The sequence below is a fragment of the Balaenoptera physalus genome (genome assembly GCF_965194825.1).
Source record: "Balaenoptera physalus genome assembly, chromosome: 10".
NCBI classification, from domain to species: Eukaryota; Metazoa; Chordata; class Mammalia; order Artiodactyla; family Balaenopteridae; genus Balaenoptera; species Balaenoptera physalus.
Genome location: NC_138889.1, coordinates 16447306 through 16465650, shown reverse-complemented (window position 1 = coordinate 16465650; position 18345 = coordinate 16447306). Strand labels below are relative to the sequence as shown.

The 18345-nt window shown below is 36.7% G+C and overlaps 1 protein-coding gene across 9 annotated transcripts in view; it reads right to left on the bottom strand.

Moving 5' to 3' along the window:
• The window catches only part of SIK3 (SIK family kinase 3), a 249758-nt gene that overhangs the window by 98646 nt on the left and 132767 nt on the right, over positions 1 to 18345 (bottom strand). For all 9 annotated transcript variants that reach the window (XM_082411046.1, XM_082411045.1, XM_082411039.1 and 6 more), the window contains exons 2-3: positions 13335 to 13451; positions 10038 to 10101 (exon numbers count right to left, since the gene is read on the bottom strand). In XM_082411046.1, coding sequence (XP_082267172.1) covers positions 10038 to 10101; positions 13335 to 13451 — 181 coding nt within the window. The remainder of the gene's footprint in view (positions 1 to 10037; positions 10102 to 13334; positions 13452 to 18345) is intronic.

Genomic DNA, 18345 nt, shown 5'->3' with positions numbered 1-18345 from the left:
TAAACAACTTAATGAATATGAAATACGCCACATTCTCTCTCCTCTTGAAATCTTTTGAACATGCTACAGCATTTCTGAAATACCTTGCTCCCCCAGTTAATTCCAGAAAGTATCCAAAGATACAGTTCTTACACTACTTCTTTAAAGCCTTCACCACCCATGACATTAATATTAATCACCTGATTATGTTGGGGTATGCCAATTCCTCTACCTGATAACTGATAACGTTTGTAAATCATTAATATTTTATGGGGAGATATTCTGAGATTATGCCAAAATCCTGTGCCCATCTGTATTAGTTCCCTTAGGGTGCTGAAACAAATTACCACAAAATAGGTAGCTTAAAACAACTGTAGTTTATTCACTCACAGTTTTGGAAGCAAGAAATCCAAAATCAAGTTATCAGTAGGGACTCACTCTACCTGGAGGTTCTAGGGAAGAATCTTTTCTACACCTCTTCTAGCTTCTGGTCACTATCAGTTTTCCTTGACTTGTGGCTGCATCACTCCAATCTGCTTTCTCTTTTTCAAGATTGTTTTGGCTATTCTGGGTCCTTTGTAATTCTACATAAATTTGGAATCAGGATACCAATTTCTACAAAAATGTCAGCTTAGATTCTGATGGGGACTGCGTTGAATCTGTACATCAATTTGAACAGCACTGTCATCTTAACAATGTTAACTTTTACAATCAATGAACATGGGATGTTTTTCCAATCATTTAGATTGTCTTAAATATCTTTCAACATTGCTTTATACTTTTTTGTACTTTTCAGAGTATAAGATTTGCACTTCTTTTGTTAAATGTATTCGTAAGAATGTTATTCTTATTAATGCTATTGTAAACTGAACTGTCTTACTTCTTTCATTCTCAGATTGTTCACTGTAAGGATATGGGAATACAATTGAACATATTACTCCTGCATCCTGCAACCTTGCTAAACTCTTATATAGTCCTTACAGTTTTTTAGTGGATTTGTTTGGATTTTCCACATACAAGACCACGTTATCTGTGAATAAACTGTCTTACTTTTTCCCTTTACAACCTAGTGCCTTTTATATCTCTTTCTTGCCTAACTGCTGTGGCTAGAACCTCTAATACGATGTTTAAATGGAAGTGGAGAGAGATGAAATCTTTGTCTTCTTCCTGATCTGTGGGGGAAAACATCTAGTCATTCACCATTAAGTGTGATGCTAGTTGTGAGTTTTCAGACATCCTTTATCAGATTAAAGAAGTTCCCTTCTATTTCTAGTTTGTTGAATACTTTTGTCATGAAAGAGTGTTGGATTCTGTCAAGCATTGTTTCTTCATATGTTGAGATGATCATGTTATCATTTTTTTTAATAAATTTATTTTATTTATTTTGTTTTTAGCTGTGTTGGGTCTTCATTGCTGCGCGTGGGCTTCCTTTAGTAGCAGTGAGCTGGAGCTACTCTTCATTGCAGTGTGCGGGCTTCTCATTGTGGTGGCTTCTCTTGTTGTGGAGAACGGGCTCTAGGCACGGGCTTCAGTAGTTGTGGCACACGGGCTCAGTAATTGTGACTCACGGGCTCTAGAGCGCAGGCTCAGTAGTTACAGTGCATGGGCTTAGTTGCTCTGCGGCATGTGGGATCTTCCCGGACCAGGGCTCGAACCTGTGTCCCCTGCATTGGCAGGCGGATTCTTAACCACTGTGCCACCAGGGAAGCCCATCTTTTTAAATTTTAAATGTACTGGACTATATATAGTTGATTTACAATGCTGTTAGTTTCATGTGTACAGCAAAGTGATTCAGTTATACATATACATATATTCATTCTTTTTTAGATTCTTTTCTCATATAGATTATCACAGAATATTGAGTGGAGGTCCCTGTGCTATACGGTTGGTCCTTATTAGTTATCTATCTTATATGTAGTATTGTGTGTATGTTCATCCCAAGCTCCTAATTTATCCCTCCCCCCATGTTTCCCCTTGGGTAACCATAAGTTTGTTTTTGATATCTCTAAGTCTGTTTCTGTTTTGTAAATAAGTTCATTTGTATCATTTTTTAAAAATTAGATGCCACATATCAGTGATATCATATGATATTGGTCTTTCTCTGTCTGAGTTACTTCATTTAGTATGATAATTTCTACGTCACCCTTCTTGCTGCAAATGGCATTATTTCATCCTTTTTTATGGCTGAGTAATATTCCATAGTAAATATGTACCGCATCTTCTTTATCCATTCCTCTGTCGATGGACATTTAGGTTGCTTCCATGTCTTGGCTATTGTAAACAGTGCTGCAATAAACACTGGGGTGCATGTATCCTTTCGGATTACAGTTTTCTCTGGATATATGCCCAGGAGTGGGACTGCTGGGTCATATAGTAGTTCTATTTTTAGATTTTTAAGGAAGCTCCACACTGTTCTCCATGGTGGTTGTACCAATTTGTACCAATTTACATTACCACCAGCAGTGTAGGAGGGTTCCTCTTTCTCCACACCCCCTCCAGCATTTATTGTTTATAGACTTTTTGATGGCCATTCTGACCAGTGCGAGGTGATACCTCATTGTAGTTTTAATTTGCATTTCTCTGATTAGTGATATTGAGCATCTTTTCATGTGCTTTTTGGCCATCTGTAAGTCTTCTTTGGAGAAACATCTTTTCAGGTCTTCTGCCCATTTTTTAATTGGGTTGTTTGTTTTTTTGGCATAGAGCTGCATGAGCTGTTTGTATATTTTGGAGATTAATCCACTGTCAGTTGCTTCGTTTGCAAACATTTTCTCACATTCTGTAGGTTGTCTTTTTGTTTGTTAATGGTTTCCTTTGCTGTGCAGAAGCTAAGTTTAACTAGGTCCCATTTGTTTATTTTTGTTTTTATTTTCATTACTCTAGGAAGCGGATCAAAAAAGATACTGCTGTGATTCATGTCAAAGAGTGTTCTGCCTATGTTTTCCCCTAAGAGTTTTATAGTGTCTGACCTTATATTTAGGTCTTTGTTCCATTTTGAGTTTATTTTTGTGTATGGTGTTAGAGAATGTTCTAATTTCATCCTTTTTTTTTTTTTTTTTAATTTCATCCTTTTACATGTAGCTGTCCAGTTTTCCCAGGCCCACTTCTTTTCTCCATTGTACATGCTTGCCTGCTTTGTCATAGATTAATTGACCATAGGTGTGTGGGAGATGATATGTTATCTTGTATTTTCTTTTATTGATATGATGTATTACATTCATGAATTTTGATATGGTGCATTTCTTGCACGTGGATAAATTCCACTTGATCACAGTGTATAATTCTTTTTATATGTTGCTGGATTTCATTTGTAAGTATTTTGTTGAATATTTTTGCATCCATAGTCATAAGAGATACTGGTCTGTAGTGTTTTTTTCTTTTCCTTGTGAAGTCTTTGTCTGGTATTGGTATCAAGTATATATCAAGTGTGTGTGTATATATATATATATATATATATATATATATATATATATATATATATATATATATATATATATATATATGTATCAAGTACTCCCTCTTCTACTTTTAGAAGAGTTTGTGAACATTTGCTGTTAACTCTTTTCTAAATATTTGGTAGAGTTCAGCAATGATGCCCTCCAGACTTGGACTTTCTTTATGGGTGGTCTTTTGATTCCTGCTTCTTTCTCTTCACTTGATATAGGTCTATTCAGATTGTATATTTCTTCTTGAGTCAGTTTCAGTAGTTTGTGTCTTTCTAGGAATTTTTCCATTTTATCTAGGTTAAACAATTTGTTGGTGTACAATTGTTCAAGTATTCCTTTATAATAATTGTTATTAATTTAGGGTCAGTAGTAATATCTCTTCTTTCACTTCTGATTCTAGTGTTTGAGTGTTTCTTTTTTTCTTGGCCAATCTAACTAAAGATTTGACAATTTTGTTGATCATTTCAAAGAACTAGCTTTTGGTTTCATTGATTGCCTCTATTTTTTTCTATTTTCTATTTCATTAAATTCTGCTATAATTATTATTCCCTTCCTTCAGCTTGATCTTAGGTTTGGTTTGCTCTTACTCTTCCACTGTCGTAAGGTAGAAGACTAGGTAATTGATCTTTCTTATTATAGGCATTCTACAGTTATAAACTTCCCTCTAAGCACTCCTTTAGTTGTATCCCATAGGTTTTGATATGTTGTCTTTATTTTCATCCATCTCAAAGTACTTTCTGAATTTGCCTTTGACTTCTTCTTTGACCCATTGCTTACTTTAAAATACACTGTTTAATTTTTACATATTTGTGAGTTCCCCAAAGTTTTCCTGCTATTCATTTCTAATTTCACTCCACTGTGGTTGTAAAACATTTTGTATTACTGCTAAAATTGAATAAGTTTAAATTTTATGCAGGTTTGTTTTATGGCCTAGTATATGGTCTATCCTTGAGAATGTCCTGTGTTTACTTGATAAGCATGTATATAGTATTGTTGTTAGGTGGAGTGTTCTATAGATGTCTGTTAGGTATAGTTGGTTTACAGTATTGGTCAAGTCTTATTTTTCCTGTTGATCTTCTGTCTACTTTTTCTATCCATTATTGCAAGTACAGTATTGAAGCTTCCAACTATTGTCATTGTCTATTTCTCCCTTCATTTCTGTCAGTTTTTGTTTTACGCATTTTAGTGCTCTTTTATTAGATACACGTTTATAACTGCTATAGTTTCCTAATGTATTACCTTCTTATCATTATAGAATGTCCCTCTTTATCTCTAGTAGTAGAAATAAAGCTTTTGTGTTTTAAAGTCTATTTTGTCTGATGTCAACATAGCCATTTGAGCTTTCTTGTCATTGCTGTTTGCATGATATATAATTTTCCATCCTTTTACTTTCAGTCTATTTGTATCTTTGAATTTAAAGTATGTTTCTTGTAGACAGCATACACTGGACCATGTGTTTTTATTCAGTCTAACAATCATTGCCTTTGCATTAAATTATCCCACCCATTTACACTTAATATAAGTACTGATAATAGTTGGATTTATACCTGCTGTTTTACTTATTGTTTTCCATACATTTTATGTCTTTTTGTTGTTCTATACCGCCATTACTGCTTTCTTCTGCATTAAGTGAATATTTTTTAATGAAGCATTTCAACTTCTTTAATGATTTTTTACATTATAATTTTCTGAGGGTTTTTTTTAAAGTGACTGCTCTAGTGTTTAGCATGTATATTTTATCTTATCCAAATGAGCTTCTGATTTATACCAGGTGATTATATAGAAGGGTTTCTGCTTTATAGCATCATTTCTTTTACCCCCTTTTTTAGTGTTTTTGCAATAAAATTACATCAATTAACAGTACAAATCCAACAATACATTGCTGTAATTATTTCTGTGCCACGTGTAATGACTTTCTTAGCATAATGCAGTTTTTCTCACACACATATCCTTTGTACTGTTATTGACAAATATATTACACATATATTACATTATAGCCTTAACAATGTATTTTATATTCAATTTATTTTTAAACAGGTTAAAAGAAAAAAGGAGAAAGTATGCATCTCTTATGCCTTTTATAATTACATAATGACATTTATTGGTGTCCTTTGTTTATTGTGTGAACTCAAGTTACCATCTGAGGTCACCTGCTTTTACCTTGAAGAACTTCTTTTAGTATTTCTTGTAAGGTGTATCTGTCAGAAGCAAATTCCCTCAGTATTTTTTTTTTCTTTATTTTTTGGCTGCGTTGGGTTTTCATTGCTGGGAGCGGGCTTTCTTTAGTTGCAGCGAGTGGGGTCTACTCTTCATTGTGCTGCTTGGGCTTCTCATTGTGGTGGCTTCTCCTGTTGCGGAGCACGGGCTCTAGGCACGCGGGCTTCAGTAGTTGCAGCACGTGGGCTCAGTAGTTGTGGCTCATGGGCTCTAGAGCACAGGCTCAGTAGTTGTGGCGCATGGGCTTAGTTGCTCTGCGGCATGTGGGATCTTCCCAGACCAGGGCTCAAACCCGTGTTCCCTGCATTGGCAGGCAGATTCTTAACCACTGTGCCACCAGTGAAGTCCCTCCCTCAGTTTCTGATTATCTGAGAAAGTCTATTTCACCTCCGTTTTTGAAATATACGTTTACTGGTATAGGATTTTGATTAATAGCTTTTTTTTCTTCCTTTCAGGGCTTTAAAAATGTTATCCTATTGCCTTCTGGCCGCCGTTGTTTCTGCTGAAAAGTCTGCTATCTAAACCTACAGAACTCCCTTTAAGTGACGTATCATTTTTCTCTTGATGCTTTCAATATTTTGTCTTTGACTTCCACTATTCTTACTATGATGTATCTGTTTGTGGATCTCTTTGTGTTTAATCCTGATTGGATTTTATTGAGCTTCCTGGATATGTAAGTTATTGTTTTTCAATAAATTTGTGAAGTTTACAGTCATTATTTCCTTGCATATTTTTTCTGCTCCTTTCTCTCTTCTTCTGGTATGCCCATTAAAAATATGTTGGAGCATTTGATTGTATCCCACATTTCTCTGAGGCTCTATTCATTGTTCTTAATTCGTTTTTCTCTCTGTTCTTCAACTTGCATAAAATGCCTATCTACAAATTCATTTCTTGTTCTGCAGTTGAAATCAGTTAAGCCTCTCTGATGAATTTTTTAATTTTAGTTATTTTACTTTTCAATTCCATAATTTCTTTTGATTCCTTTTTTTAAAAATTTCCATCTCTTTATTGATATTCTCTATTTGATGTGACCCTCTATCATATTTTCTTTTACGACTTTAATTGTGAGTTCCTTTATGTCTGTGAACATGTCCATAATGGCTACTTTAAAGTCTTTTTTTGATAAATGTGGCCTCTCTGACAGGCAGTTTCAGTGGCCTGCTTTTTTTTCAGTGTATGGGTCATACTTTCCTGTTTCTTTATATGCTTCATAGTTTGCTGTTGTTGGAAACCAGACATTTCAGATAACATGTTGTACCACGTCTAGGTACTGGTACACCTCTACCCCTCTGGAGCATGTTCTTGTTATTTGCTTGTTTATTTGTTTAGTGACTGGCTGGATTGTTTTAGTGAAGTTTATTCCCCCATACACAGTGATCAGCTTCTAATGTTGTTCCTCAGGGGAGGCACAGCCTTGGTATATCCACCATTACCCTCAGATCACTGGATCACCATGGTTTGGGCAGGGCTCTCTTCCTGTCTTTTCTTAACCAAGCCCAGCTGTTAAAATCCAAAAACTGTGGCTGGTTGCTCTATCTTTCTTTTTTTTAATATTTATTTATTTATTTATTTGGCTGCGTCGGGTCTTAGTTGAGGCACGGGGCTTCTCTCTAGTTGTGGCCGTGGGCTCTAGAGTGCGCGGGCTTAGCTGCCCCACGGCATGTGGGAGCTTAGTTCCCCAGCCAGGGATCAAACCTGCATCCCGTGCATTGGAAGGCGACTTCTTAACCACTGGACCACCAGGGAAGTCCCTGGTTGTTCTATTATTTTCAACAATGCCCTGGAGCATAAACTGGTCTATAAACAATCCAATCAAATTCTGGTTCCTTTGAAGGAACAGTTTCTGAGATCAGTGTTTGATTTTTCTTCTGACCTTAGGAAGGCTCTTGTGATGTTTTACTCCCTGGTTCTTACCTGCAAACTAGCTGGCCTATACTTTAGCCTGCTCGAATCTCCTCTGAAATGCCTGTAACCACAACCTCCACAGTTCTTGTGAGTGCCTTCAGGCTTGAACTTCTTCATTCTCCATTGCAAATGAAGTCAGTTCCCTGGGGAAGAAATTAGGAGCTATATGTGTTATGGTCTGTTTCTTCCTCTGGGCAAATCTCTGAGCCAGGACTCTGAAGCTAGGCGTGGGGACAATGGAAAAGTTTTCCTTGAGTAACACTCCCTCTCTAGGAGCTGAGCTCAGTGCAGAGAAAGGGGACACAATTTCAATTCTCCCAGCTTGACTCTCTTGGGATGACCCACCAACTTATAACCCAAGGCAAGAGTGATCTGGGTCCCAGTATTCTCAGCATGCCACACCCAAACTCCACAAGTCAGGGCTGGGTGGAAGAAGGAGTCCCCACTGTTCAACTGCTCTCACTCAGGACTTAGGAACAGCAATAGGTAGCTGGGGCAGGATAAGAAATGCTGATGTCCAGTTCCACCGGGAAGAAAGCCGTTAGTCTAGGCGAAAGGAGGGGACCAGAGGGCAGGCTTGTGTTCTTGGCTACAGTAATTTTGAGTGTAATCTCCACCTTGCTGAGCTGGCTAGGGGGAAGAAGGAAGCAGTACTGGCTTAAAAACCACAGACACTCTTATTTCTTACTAAATTTTCATAGATATTCTTGAATAAATGTTTCTTTAATTGCTGTTCACCCTTAGAACCATTTCCAGAGACTTTAAATATCTGGATTTTAGGGTTTTTTTAAATCACTTTCACCAGTTTCACTGGGGAACAGGGCAGCAGAGCTCCTCATGCTATCCTGCCAGAAATTGATCACCCATTTGTCATTTAACATGGAGGTGAAGGAAGCAAAGTGCTGGGGCTGTATATGTGCTATCTCATTTTATCTTCACAACTGTAAGGCAGATATTACAGATCTGACTTTTATAGACCGTGAAACTGAGTCCCAAAATCCAAGTAAAAAAGCAAATAGTGGCAACGATCTGATTCAAAACCAGGTATAACTGCCTCCAAATCTCATGTTCTTGATTAAGCCCGTCCCTTCATCTCTGATACAGATACTTTTAAAAACAAGACCTCATGAGACAGTTATATCCCTGTGCAGGCACAATGATTTCTTTAGGTGATACATCAATTTCTTCCTCCTCCAGATCTTTTATAATAATACCATGAGAAGTACTATTCTGTTTCCTCATGCCTTGAGCTACATTCCCACAAAGCATCCATCTTTTATCTTTTCTGTACTTTTGAAATCTGTTTTCCTAAAGAGCAAAGTAGGTATGATGTGCACCGTGTTTGGTTCTTTGATTATTATGAACGTTAAGATGACAAGGTCTCTTTGCTCCCAAGATTACCATTATGCATAAGCACAGATACAAAGCCAAGCAAAAATGTCATTAAGAAGTGATACCTCCTTTAAAAAAGACTCGCACTTATTTTGAAGATTCTTAGATACAAAATTGTCAGATTTATGGGGAAAGTTTAACATACCAAAATATTCATAGTCACAACGCACAGTCACTAATAAGAAGATTCCACTTTAAAAGTGATATCATGCTTTTTAATATATTTTAAATAAGTAAGTGCCAATATTTTGAAAATTAAAAAAATTCTTACCATCCAGATTTAAACTAAAACAAAATCTAAAAAAATAAAGAAACTAGATAAACCTAAAATATATAAGAAGAAACCTTTCTCTATATTCACATGCCAAAAAAGAAATAAAATTTAAAAAGAAAAAGACATGTCAATCTAGATTTGAAAGTTTAGTCATTATCTCTATTTGGCTCCACTTACCACTGTTACCACAAAAAAAAAAAAAAAAAAAAAAATGGGGGGGCCAGTTTTTACCACGTCAAAAAGTCACATTTCCTGGTAACAAATTCTCTTGCTTAATTCTGATGTTGTGCTAACCTAAGTGTTAGAGGAAAAAAAGAATAGCTACCGAAGACAAAACGTCCTAAATTACAAGAATCATTAAGGGAACTGTGAACACATGGTAAGGAATAGAGTTACATGTTATATTTAAATAAATGTTAAAGAATGCATTAGGGTGAGACCGTTTGCTCCGAGTGGCTATTTCACACACAACAGAGGCCCACCACACTTGTAAGCATTCTGTCACACTTGGTCACCCCAGTTAGAATCTGGCAATAGGAAAGACCCTCAAAAGTTCAGAGAAATGTTTGTTTTTGAAGATCTTTAATCTCAACCATCAACACCTTACTGAAATAAACAAAACACCTTTGCTATGGAAACAAAGATGGTGAAGACTTAAAGAGATGAATCAAAAATAATTAAAATTACTTTGTTGATAGAAAATGACAGCACTGAAGGACAGCATCAACTGACAGCTGCTCAAGTGACAAAGGCATCGAACAGCTATTTTAAGTTTGCCATGGTGTGCTCAATAGCTGTTTAAAGAATGCAATAAATGTACTTACCAAATATTTCCCCTCCACTAGCATATTCTGTCACCAGATAAATCATCCGTTCTGTCTCCATAACCTGGTGCAAAGGCAGGAAAGTGACAGTGATACAAATGACAGGCTGATATCATAGGAAGAGAAACTAATGAATCTTCTTTTGTCATTTGAAGTATTAATAACCATTACTGCCTAAAGGAGACTTAAAACATTAGAGGATTGGGAGGGTGACAGACATAAACATTATTAAGAAGAAAGGGGGAAAACAGGTATTCCTCCAAGTTCTTAAAAGTAGGAAATATTTACTACTTGAGAGAGTCCTTTTTTCGTCCCAGGAGGCCTCTGCAATCTTTTAAGCTCCACAAAACTGAGAAGTAAAGAAGCTGCCAAGAACCAAAAAGTTCACATTCGACAGTGATCACTTGAAGCTCAAAAATGTCCCCCGCAAAACCCAACCAAAACAAAACTTAGGGGGAATAACAGCAATCACTTAAGAACTGCACAAATATCACATATGGCTGTGCTTTTTTAAAATGGAAACGACAACTTTCCTGTCCACCATCCTTTTATTCAAAACTGGGAACAATAATATAAATATTCAACACTTCAATAATATAAACGACTTACTTGTATTTTTATCTTAGTCTCTATTTTGCCACTGTTTAAAAAATTAGTTGTAGTGTGTTGTCAGTTCCTTCTTCCTTTTTACCTTTTTCATTAAATATTTATTAAAGTAATATATGAGTATATATGTTCATTATAAACATTTTAAATACCCAGTATATAAACAAAAGACCAAAGGTTTTCCTCTTTCCAACCCCCTCCATTTTATTCCCCAGTGGAAACACTGTTAATAGCTTATTCTATAACATTTTAGAGCAGTGCTGTCTGATAGAAACACTGTGAGTCTCATATATAATTTTAACTTTTCTAGTAGCCACATTAAAAAAGTAAAAAGAAAAAGGTGAAGTTAATTCTAATAATATATTTTATTATCATTAATATTATTTCAAAAATTTTTAATTGTAAACAGCTCCAATTTTTATATTTACATTAATATTAAATGAAAGTAAAAATCCAGTTCCTCATTCACTCTAGCCACATGTTAATACACAATAACCACATGTGGCTAGTGGCTATCATAGTAGGCAATACAGTTTTATACTTTCACTATGCTTCAAGGTTAATTATGTTATCAAATCATTCCCTAGTCACTTTATTTTTGACACCTCTATACGTTAATACCATAACAGTATCATACATTATCTTAAAATAATAGACCTATTTCTTCTTTTCAATAGTTTCATAGTACTCCATTGTATGTATGCACATTCTTTTAATTTTTCAATCTAATAACTGTGTCATTTTTTTCACTTTAATTTAAAAACTCTCTATAGACTGGTGATACTAGCCCACTGTTACATGTATTGCTTCCAAGTTCTTTAAATGTTGACTTATATAACAAAAAGTAAATACCCTAAATATATGCAGTTGTTTAGGAAAAAAAAAGAAAAGAAAAAAAAAATGTCATAATGTATATCTCCTTTGTACCAGGCCTTTTATTGACTGTAAAGTTTTTACATTTTTAAAATTTTATTGAAGTATAGTTGATTTACAGTGTTGTTTTTAATTTCAGATTTAAAAAAAAAAAACTTTTCAGGAGTTCAAAAACTTTCCTATATAGTTATCTATATTTGGCTCACTCTATAAAAAGAGACTAAAGCTTTAACAAATGACCTGAAAACTGCCTTGACAATTCAACAGCCGTTCTTCACCTTGGCAGTTCAGAATCTCCCATTAACAATATTAGCTGCCCGAGAGCAAAATTAAAGCTTAAAAAAGGGCAATGTTCAAAGCCAGGGCTGAAAGTATATAAACCTTACAGGCTAAAGAAATCTTGGGTAAGAAAGGTAAATTTGCAGATTTCAGTTACAAGGTTAGTACCTATAAGTTAACCTCTTGAGAAAGATCAGTCTAATAAGCTCTACAACTATTTAAAAATGATTTATTTTAAAAAGTGAGGTCAAGAAGTTTACTCAATCTGTCAGGATAGGAAGGAAGCAGAGGTTAGACACCTCTGAGTGTGCAGATACAGGTCTTCAGGCAACCCCAGGAACCGTTCATGGGTTTCCTTCTGGGGTGCAATGGAGGTGTGGTTCAACGTAATTTAGTGTGATGAATTTCAACAAGCCTGCTCCGGCTGATCTAATTCATTTCATTATGTGAGCAGCTGATGCCAGAGACGAGCCCTAACACTGTAGCCTGACCGTATACACTAATATCAAGACATGCTTTCTTTCCCATGAAAGTAACAGACTATGAAAGCTTCCCCTTTGGGCCTTGGGCAATGTACTCTTCACACTCTTACACATGATCCCGGATCTCGGCCAGTAACCATTTACTGCAGACTAACAGCAGCAAATGGACTGAGGGGGTGGCCACATCCTGCAGAACCAGGTGATGGCTGATCTGGTAGAAAGTAGTGAGCAGGGCTGGCCCTATGTACAGGCAGAGCTCATGGCTGCCAACACGCTGCAATTTGAGAAGCACCTCAAAGCTCCACCTCTCCCAAAATACCTCCTCTACCAGCCTGCTAAGGCAAGGTCCTCCTCTCCTATCTGGCTTAAAATTCCAGCCATTAGATTTACTGCTTTTGCAGTAAGGCCAGGGAATCACTTTTGATGACGGCATGAAATATGCATGCTCCTTGGGAAGGTAAGAAAACTAGAACAGAAATCTCTTCCATTACACAGAATCAATCTCTTGGTTATCAAAGTAATCAAATGCTATCTTAGAAAACTAAGTCTAGGACTCTGTTAGAATAGAAAGGAGGTAGGCTCTGACTCATACAAGAAGCCATACTTAAAATATCCTTTGCCATCATAATTCATAACATGATCACAGAAATTAGTATTTAAATAATATTGTAAAAATTAATATTATTTTCACCCCTCAAAATTCTGTTCCTTTTGGGTTTCCCATTCTGCTTTAAGATTCTGACCTAAATAAGTAAGTTCTCATCATCTTCTAAATAATCTTTTTGTGTAACTCTAAGAATGGCATCCAGGTTTTAAAGAACAAATTATAAAGGCCTACTTAGGTAAGTTAAACCTTACCAGTAAATACCCAAGGGAAACAGAAGTACTGAGTTGGGGGATAATAGGGTAGGATAAATAGTAGGATGAATATACGAACATAGAAACAAAAAAAAGTTGCAGATGTTCACCCACCCACCTTCTCTTCAAAAGTAACCACAGACACAAGTAACCATTCTGGGTTCTTTGTTGCCATACGCTACACCGCTAGTGATCCTACCTGGTAAAGCCTGATAATATGGGGGTGGCAAAGCATCTTCATAATTTGAACTTCTCGGAAAATCTTCTTCAAGTTTTCTTCATCCAGCTGGGTCTTATCTATGATCTTGATAGCAACCTGACAATACAGAAAGAAAATTTACTCTGATGCATTATTAAAAGGAGTTTACTAAGGAAAATTAAATCCACTTTAAAACGTATTGCACAAAATACAAACTGCCAGTATTTTGTTTACAGAATGCCAATGAAGAAAATAAATTTACTCTTTTTAAAAAGACAGAAAATGGACTTCCCTGGTGGCGCAGTGGTTAAGAATCTGCCTGCCAATGCAGGGGACACGGGTTCGAGCTCTGGTCCAGGAAGATCCCACATGCCATGGAGCAACTAAGCCCATGCGCCGCAACTACTGAGCCTGCGCTCTAGAGCCCACGAGCCACAACTACTGAAGCCTGCACGCTTAGAGCCCATGCTCTGCAACAAGAGAAGTCACCGCAATGAGAAGCCCACGCACCACAATGAAGAGTAGCCCCTGCTCACCGCAACTAGAGAAAGCCTGCACACAGCAACGAAGACCCAATGAAGAAAGAAAGAAAGAAAGGAAGGAAGGAAGGGAGGGAGGGAGGAAGACAGGAAATGGATTCCTAGCAAGTTGGTCTCAAAGGAACAGACTCCTAAAGCTAATGGGTCTTCTGCCATTTCTTAAATTGCTGCTACAGTAAAACCCCAGGACAAAATACTTCATTACTCTGCAGATGCGGTTACATTTTAGGCAAATCATACGGGGTGCAGAGAATGGTATGTAGGGCCTCTTATTAAGACAAGAAGCTTATATCATAAGTAAGTGATGACTTAGTAAGGGCTGACCAGAAATTCCACAGGTGCATCCCACACCTCACCAGGTGCTTCTGTAACTCAATAATAGTAGTAGTAGTGGTGATGGTGGTAGTGGTACCAGCAGCAGTTACTGTATACTGAACACTAACTGTATGCCAGGCATAATCCTTAGTGCTTTGCAAGTACTAACTCACTTAAACCTTACAACACTCCATATTATTATCAACCTTATTTTACAAATATGGAAACTGAGACACAAAGAGATTAAGTAATTACCCAAGATTAAGTAATTCATAGCTAGTATGTGGTAGAGCCAAGATTGAAGCCCGGGTATCTCGGCTTTGGAGTCAAATTCTTAATGATAACCCTACAAAAAATCTGGAGATCTTTCTGTGCTGTATATATACTGCTTCAGCATAAAACAGCTTTCTACTTTGCTCATAATTCTTAAGATACTCAGCAGCACACATATTTAAAAACAGAATGAACGATGAAAGACTTTTTAAAATTACTAAATCTAAACTTCTTCATTATTCTCAGTGAAATACTCAAAATATTGGGTTGCCCCCGAATATCTCTATATCTCAGTTTCAATTACTCAATCAGCATGTAATCAATGAATATTAGTTGGATGAAGGACCAGGACTAGGCAAATTCTAGCCCCTTACAATTCTTAAAATTCTATGATTCTATACACTGGGGGAAGAAAATTAAATTTATACTAATTGAGAAAAAAAGGAAAAAGAAAAAACAGGGAAGCAAAAATGTCAATACTAAAAAGTTTAGCCCAAGGATATAAAGACAGTATGGAACTATACGTGGTAGGTGATTCAAATGTATGAATGACCAACATAACCATAACTTTGTTTGGAGCTGTTTCAGATGTAGAATGAGGACTAATGGGAGAAAGGCAGAGGCAGACAAATTCCAGCTCAATTCAGAGTTAAGCCCTGCCTAATGATGGAATGTGATAAAATGAGGTGGGTGTAGCTTGAGCTTCAGAGATTAACCAGACACAGCCTTCACTTCAATGAGCTCACAATCTAGTAGAGGAAAGACATATGTGAAACAGCCAACTATACAACATTGGAAATACAATCAATAAAGCTATGTACACAGTATAAGTAGAAAAGAGGATGAAGTATGACCTTCACTTGGGCGGAGAATAAGTAGACATAGGGAAAGACTTCACAAAGAAGAGAGAACTTGAGAAGAGACAGAATTGAGATAGGCAGAAAAGACGGAAGAGAATTTTATAAGGAACAACAGCAGAATCATTAACAAGTCCTACCAGCTGCTTGATCTTCTAATAAGTCTTGAACCATATGACCCGCGACCACTAGCATTTCTACTCCTCATCACTGTGTCAGATCACACACAGTGTGCTGTCTAATATAGTAGGCACCAGCCACATGTGACTACTGAGCACTTGAAATGTGCACTTAAAATATACACCAGGTTTCAAAGACTTAATATTAAAAAGGGAATATAAGGGGCTTCCCTGGTGGCACAGTGGTTGAGAATCTGCCTGCCAATGCAGAGGACACGGGTTCAAGCCCTGGTCTGGGAAGATCCCACATGCTGCGGAGCGACTAGGCCCGTGTGCCACAATTACTGAGCCTGCGCATCTGGAGCCTGTGCTCCGCAACAAGAGAGGCCGCGATAGTGAGAGGCCCGCGCACCGCGATGAAGAGTGGCCCCCGCTTGCCGCAACTAGAGACAGCCCTCGCACAGAAATGAAGACCCAACACAGCCATAAATAAATAAATAAATAAATAAATAATTTAAAAAAAAAGCTTCCAAGTTATTGCTATAAAAAAAAAAAGGGAATATAAGCTATCTCACTGATAATTTGTACATTGATTACATGTAGAAATAACATTCTGGATATACTAGGTAAATAAAATATATTATTAAAACTAATTTCAATGAAAAGGCAACCCTATGGAATAGGAAAAATATTTACAAATCACATATCTGATAAGGGGTTACTATCCAAAATATAGAAGGAATTCATACAACTCAGTTTAAAAACAAAACCCAATTCAAAAATGGGCAAAGGACCTAAACAGACATTTTTCCAAGGAGGGCATACAAATGGCCAACAGGTACATGAAATGGTACTCAACATCAGTAGTCACCAGGGAAATGCAAATCAAAACCACAATGAGATACCACCTCCTGCCTGTTAGGATGTCTACTATCAAAAACAAAAAGATAAATGCTGGCAAGGAAATGGAGAAAGGGGAACCCTTTTACACTGGTGGTGGGAATGTAAACTGGTACAGCCACTATGAAAACAGTATGGAGGTTCCTCAAGAAATTAAAAAATAAAACTACCATATGATCCAGCAATCTCACTTCTGGGTGGGAAACGAAAGGAAACGAAATCATTATCTCAAAGAGATTATCTGTATTCTGATGTTCATTCAATAGCCAAGGTACGGAAATGACCTAAGTGTCCATCGACAGATGAATGGATAAAAAAATGCGGTGTATGTATACTACTGAATATTATTGAGCCTTAAAAAAGAAGGAAATCCTGTCATTTGCAACCAGTGGATGAACTTGGAGGACATTATGCTAAGTGAAATAAATCAAAGACAAATATCACATTACCGCATGGCATCACCTACATGTAAAATCTAAAAAAGAAAGAACGAAAGAACAAACGAACGAATGAACTAACAAACAAAAGAAAGAAAGAGCCAAACTCATAGAAACAGAAAGTAGAAAAGTGGTTGCCAGAGGCTGAGAGGTGGGGAAAATAGGGAGAAGTTGGTAAATGGGTACAAACTTTCAGTTATAAAATGAATAAGGTCTGAGGATCTAATGTAAAAAATGGTGACTACAGTTGATAACACTGTGCTGTATCATTGAAATTTGTTGAGAGTAGAACTTAAATATTCTCACCATATAGAAAAAAAAGATAAATATGTCAGGTGATAGATATGTTAATTAACTCAAGGGGTAAATCCTTTCACAGTGCATACATATCAAAACATCACACTGAACACTTTAAGTATCTTACAATTCTATTTGTTAATTACACTTCAATAAAGCGGGGTGGGGGGGGGAACCTAACTAATTTCACCTGTTTTTACTTTTTGAAATATGACTACTCAAAAAGTAAAAATTAAATACGTGGCCCTCATTTTATTGGACAGCACTGGTCTAGAGGATACCAATAAGCTACCAATTAAAGCAGGTATTCCACGAAAATGACTTCTGAAATACTTGACCCAATACTGAGAACTGCCAGCCACCCATCTCAAAGAAACTTGGCAGGCTACAAGGCACTCAGTGCTCAACACTGCCTCGGGGAGAATCTTAAATAAGGTCTCAAAAGTTGCATTCCAAGAACTCTATTTAATTCCATTAAAAAATGTTTACAGAGCAACTGACTGGCTTAAGGCAGCGCCCTCCAGCAACTCACTAGCAGCTACTCTCAACAGGGATTCTGTGAGAGAATTAAGTTTTACACTCAGTTTTACAGCAGTTCTCAAACTTTTTGGTCTTGGGATTCCTTCTCTTCAAAATTACTGAGAACCTTCAAAGAAGTTTTGTTTATATGGGTAATATCTACCAATATTTACTTAGAAATTAGATTAAAATTACAATCAGAAATTAAAACAGAAAATTTTAAAGCAGAAGAATACACATGCACACATTTCTTCAGCCATCAGAGTAATCATATCATCAAACATCAGGTGGTCTTTTGAAATCTCCACTGTGTAATTATGAGAGAATGAGAGTGAAAAATGAAAATAATGTTTGAATATTTATAAAAAGAGTTTTGACCTAGGGACTCACTGAAAGAGTTTTGGAGACTCTGGGGTCCCTAGATCAAACATTGAGAACAACAAGGCATCATTGTATGTAATTAATTAACTTCTTGCCTATGTATCTAGAATGGTACTGAAACAGGAGGGAAGGGGGCAGAACACAACCTTTAAAAGAATGACATAGCCATAGGACATGACAAAAACTGGTTAGAACCAACTAAGTCCAAGATGGCGGAAGATGTGACTTCCGCTGTACCTTGAGCCTCATTATACGCTCATTGTAATACATTAGCGTATGCTAAATGACACACCCACCAGAGCCGTGACTGCTCTGAAGCTAACCATAAAAGGTCAAAAAGTGAGCGGTGGCCTAATTCCTGGAAATCCCCACCC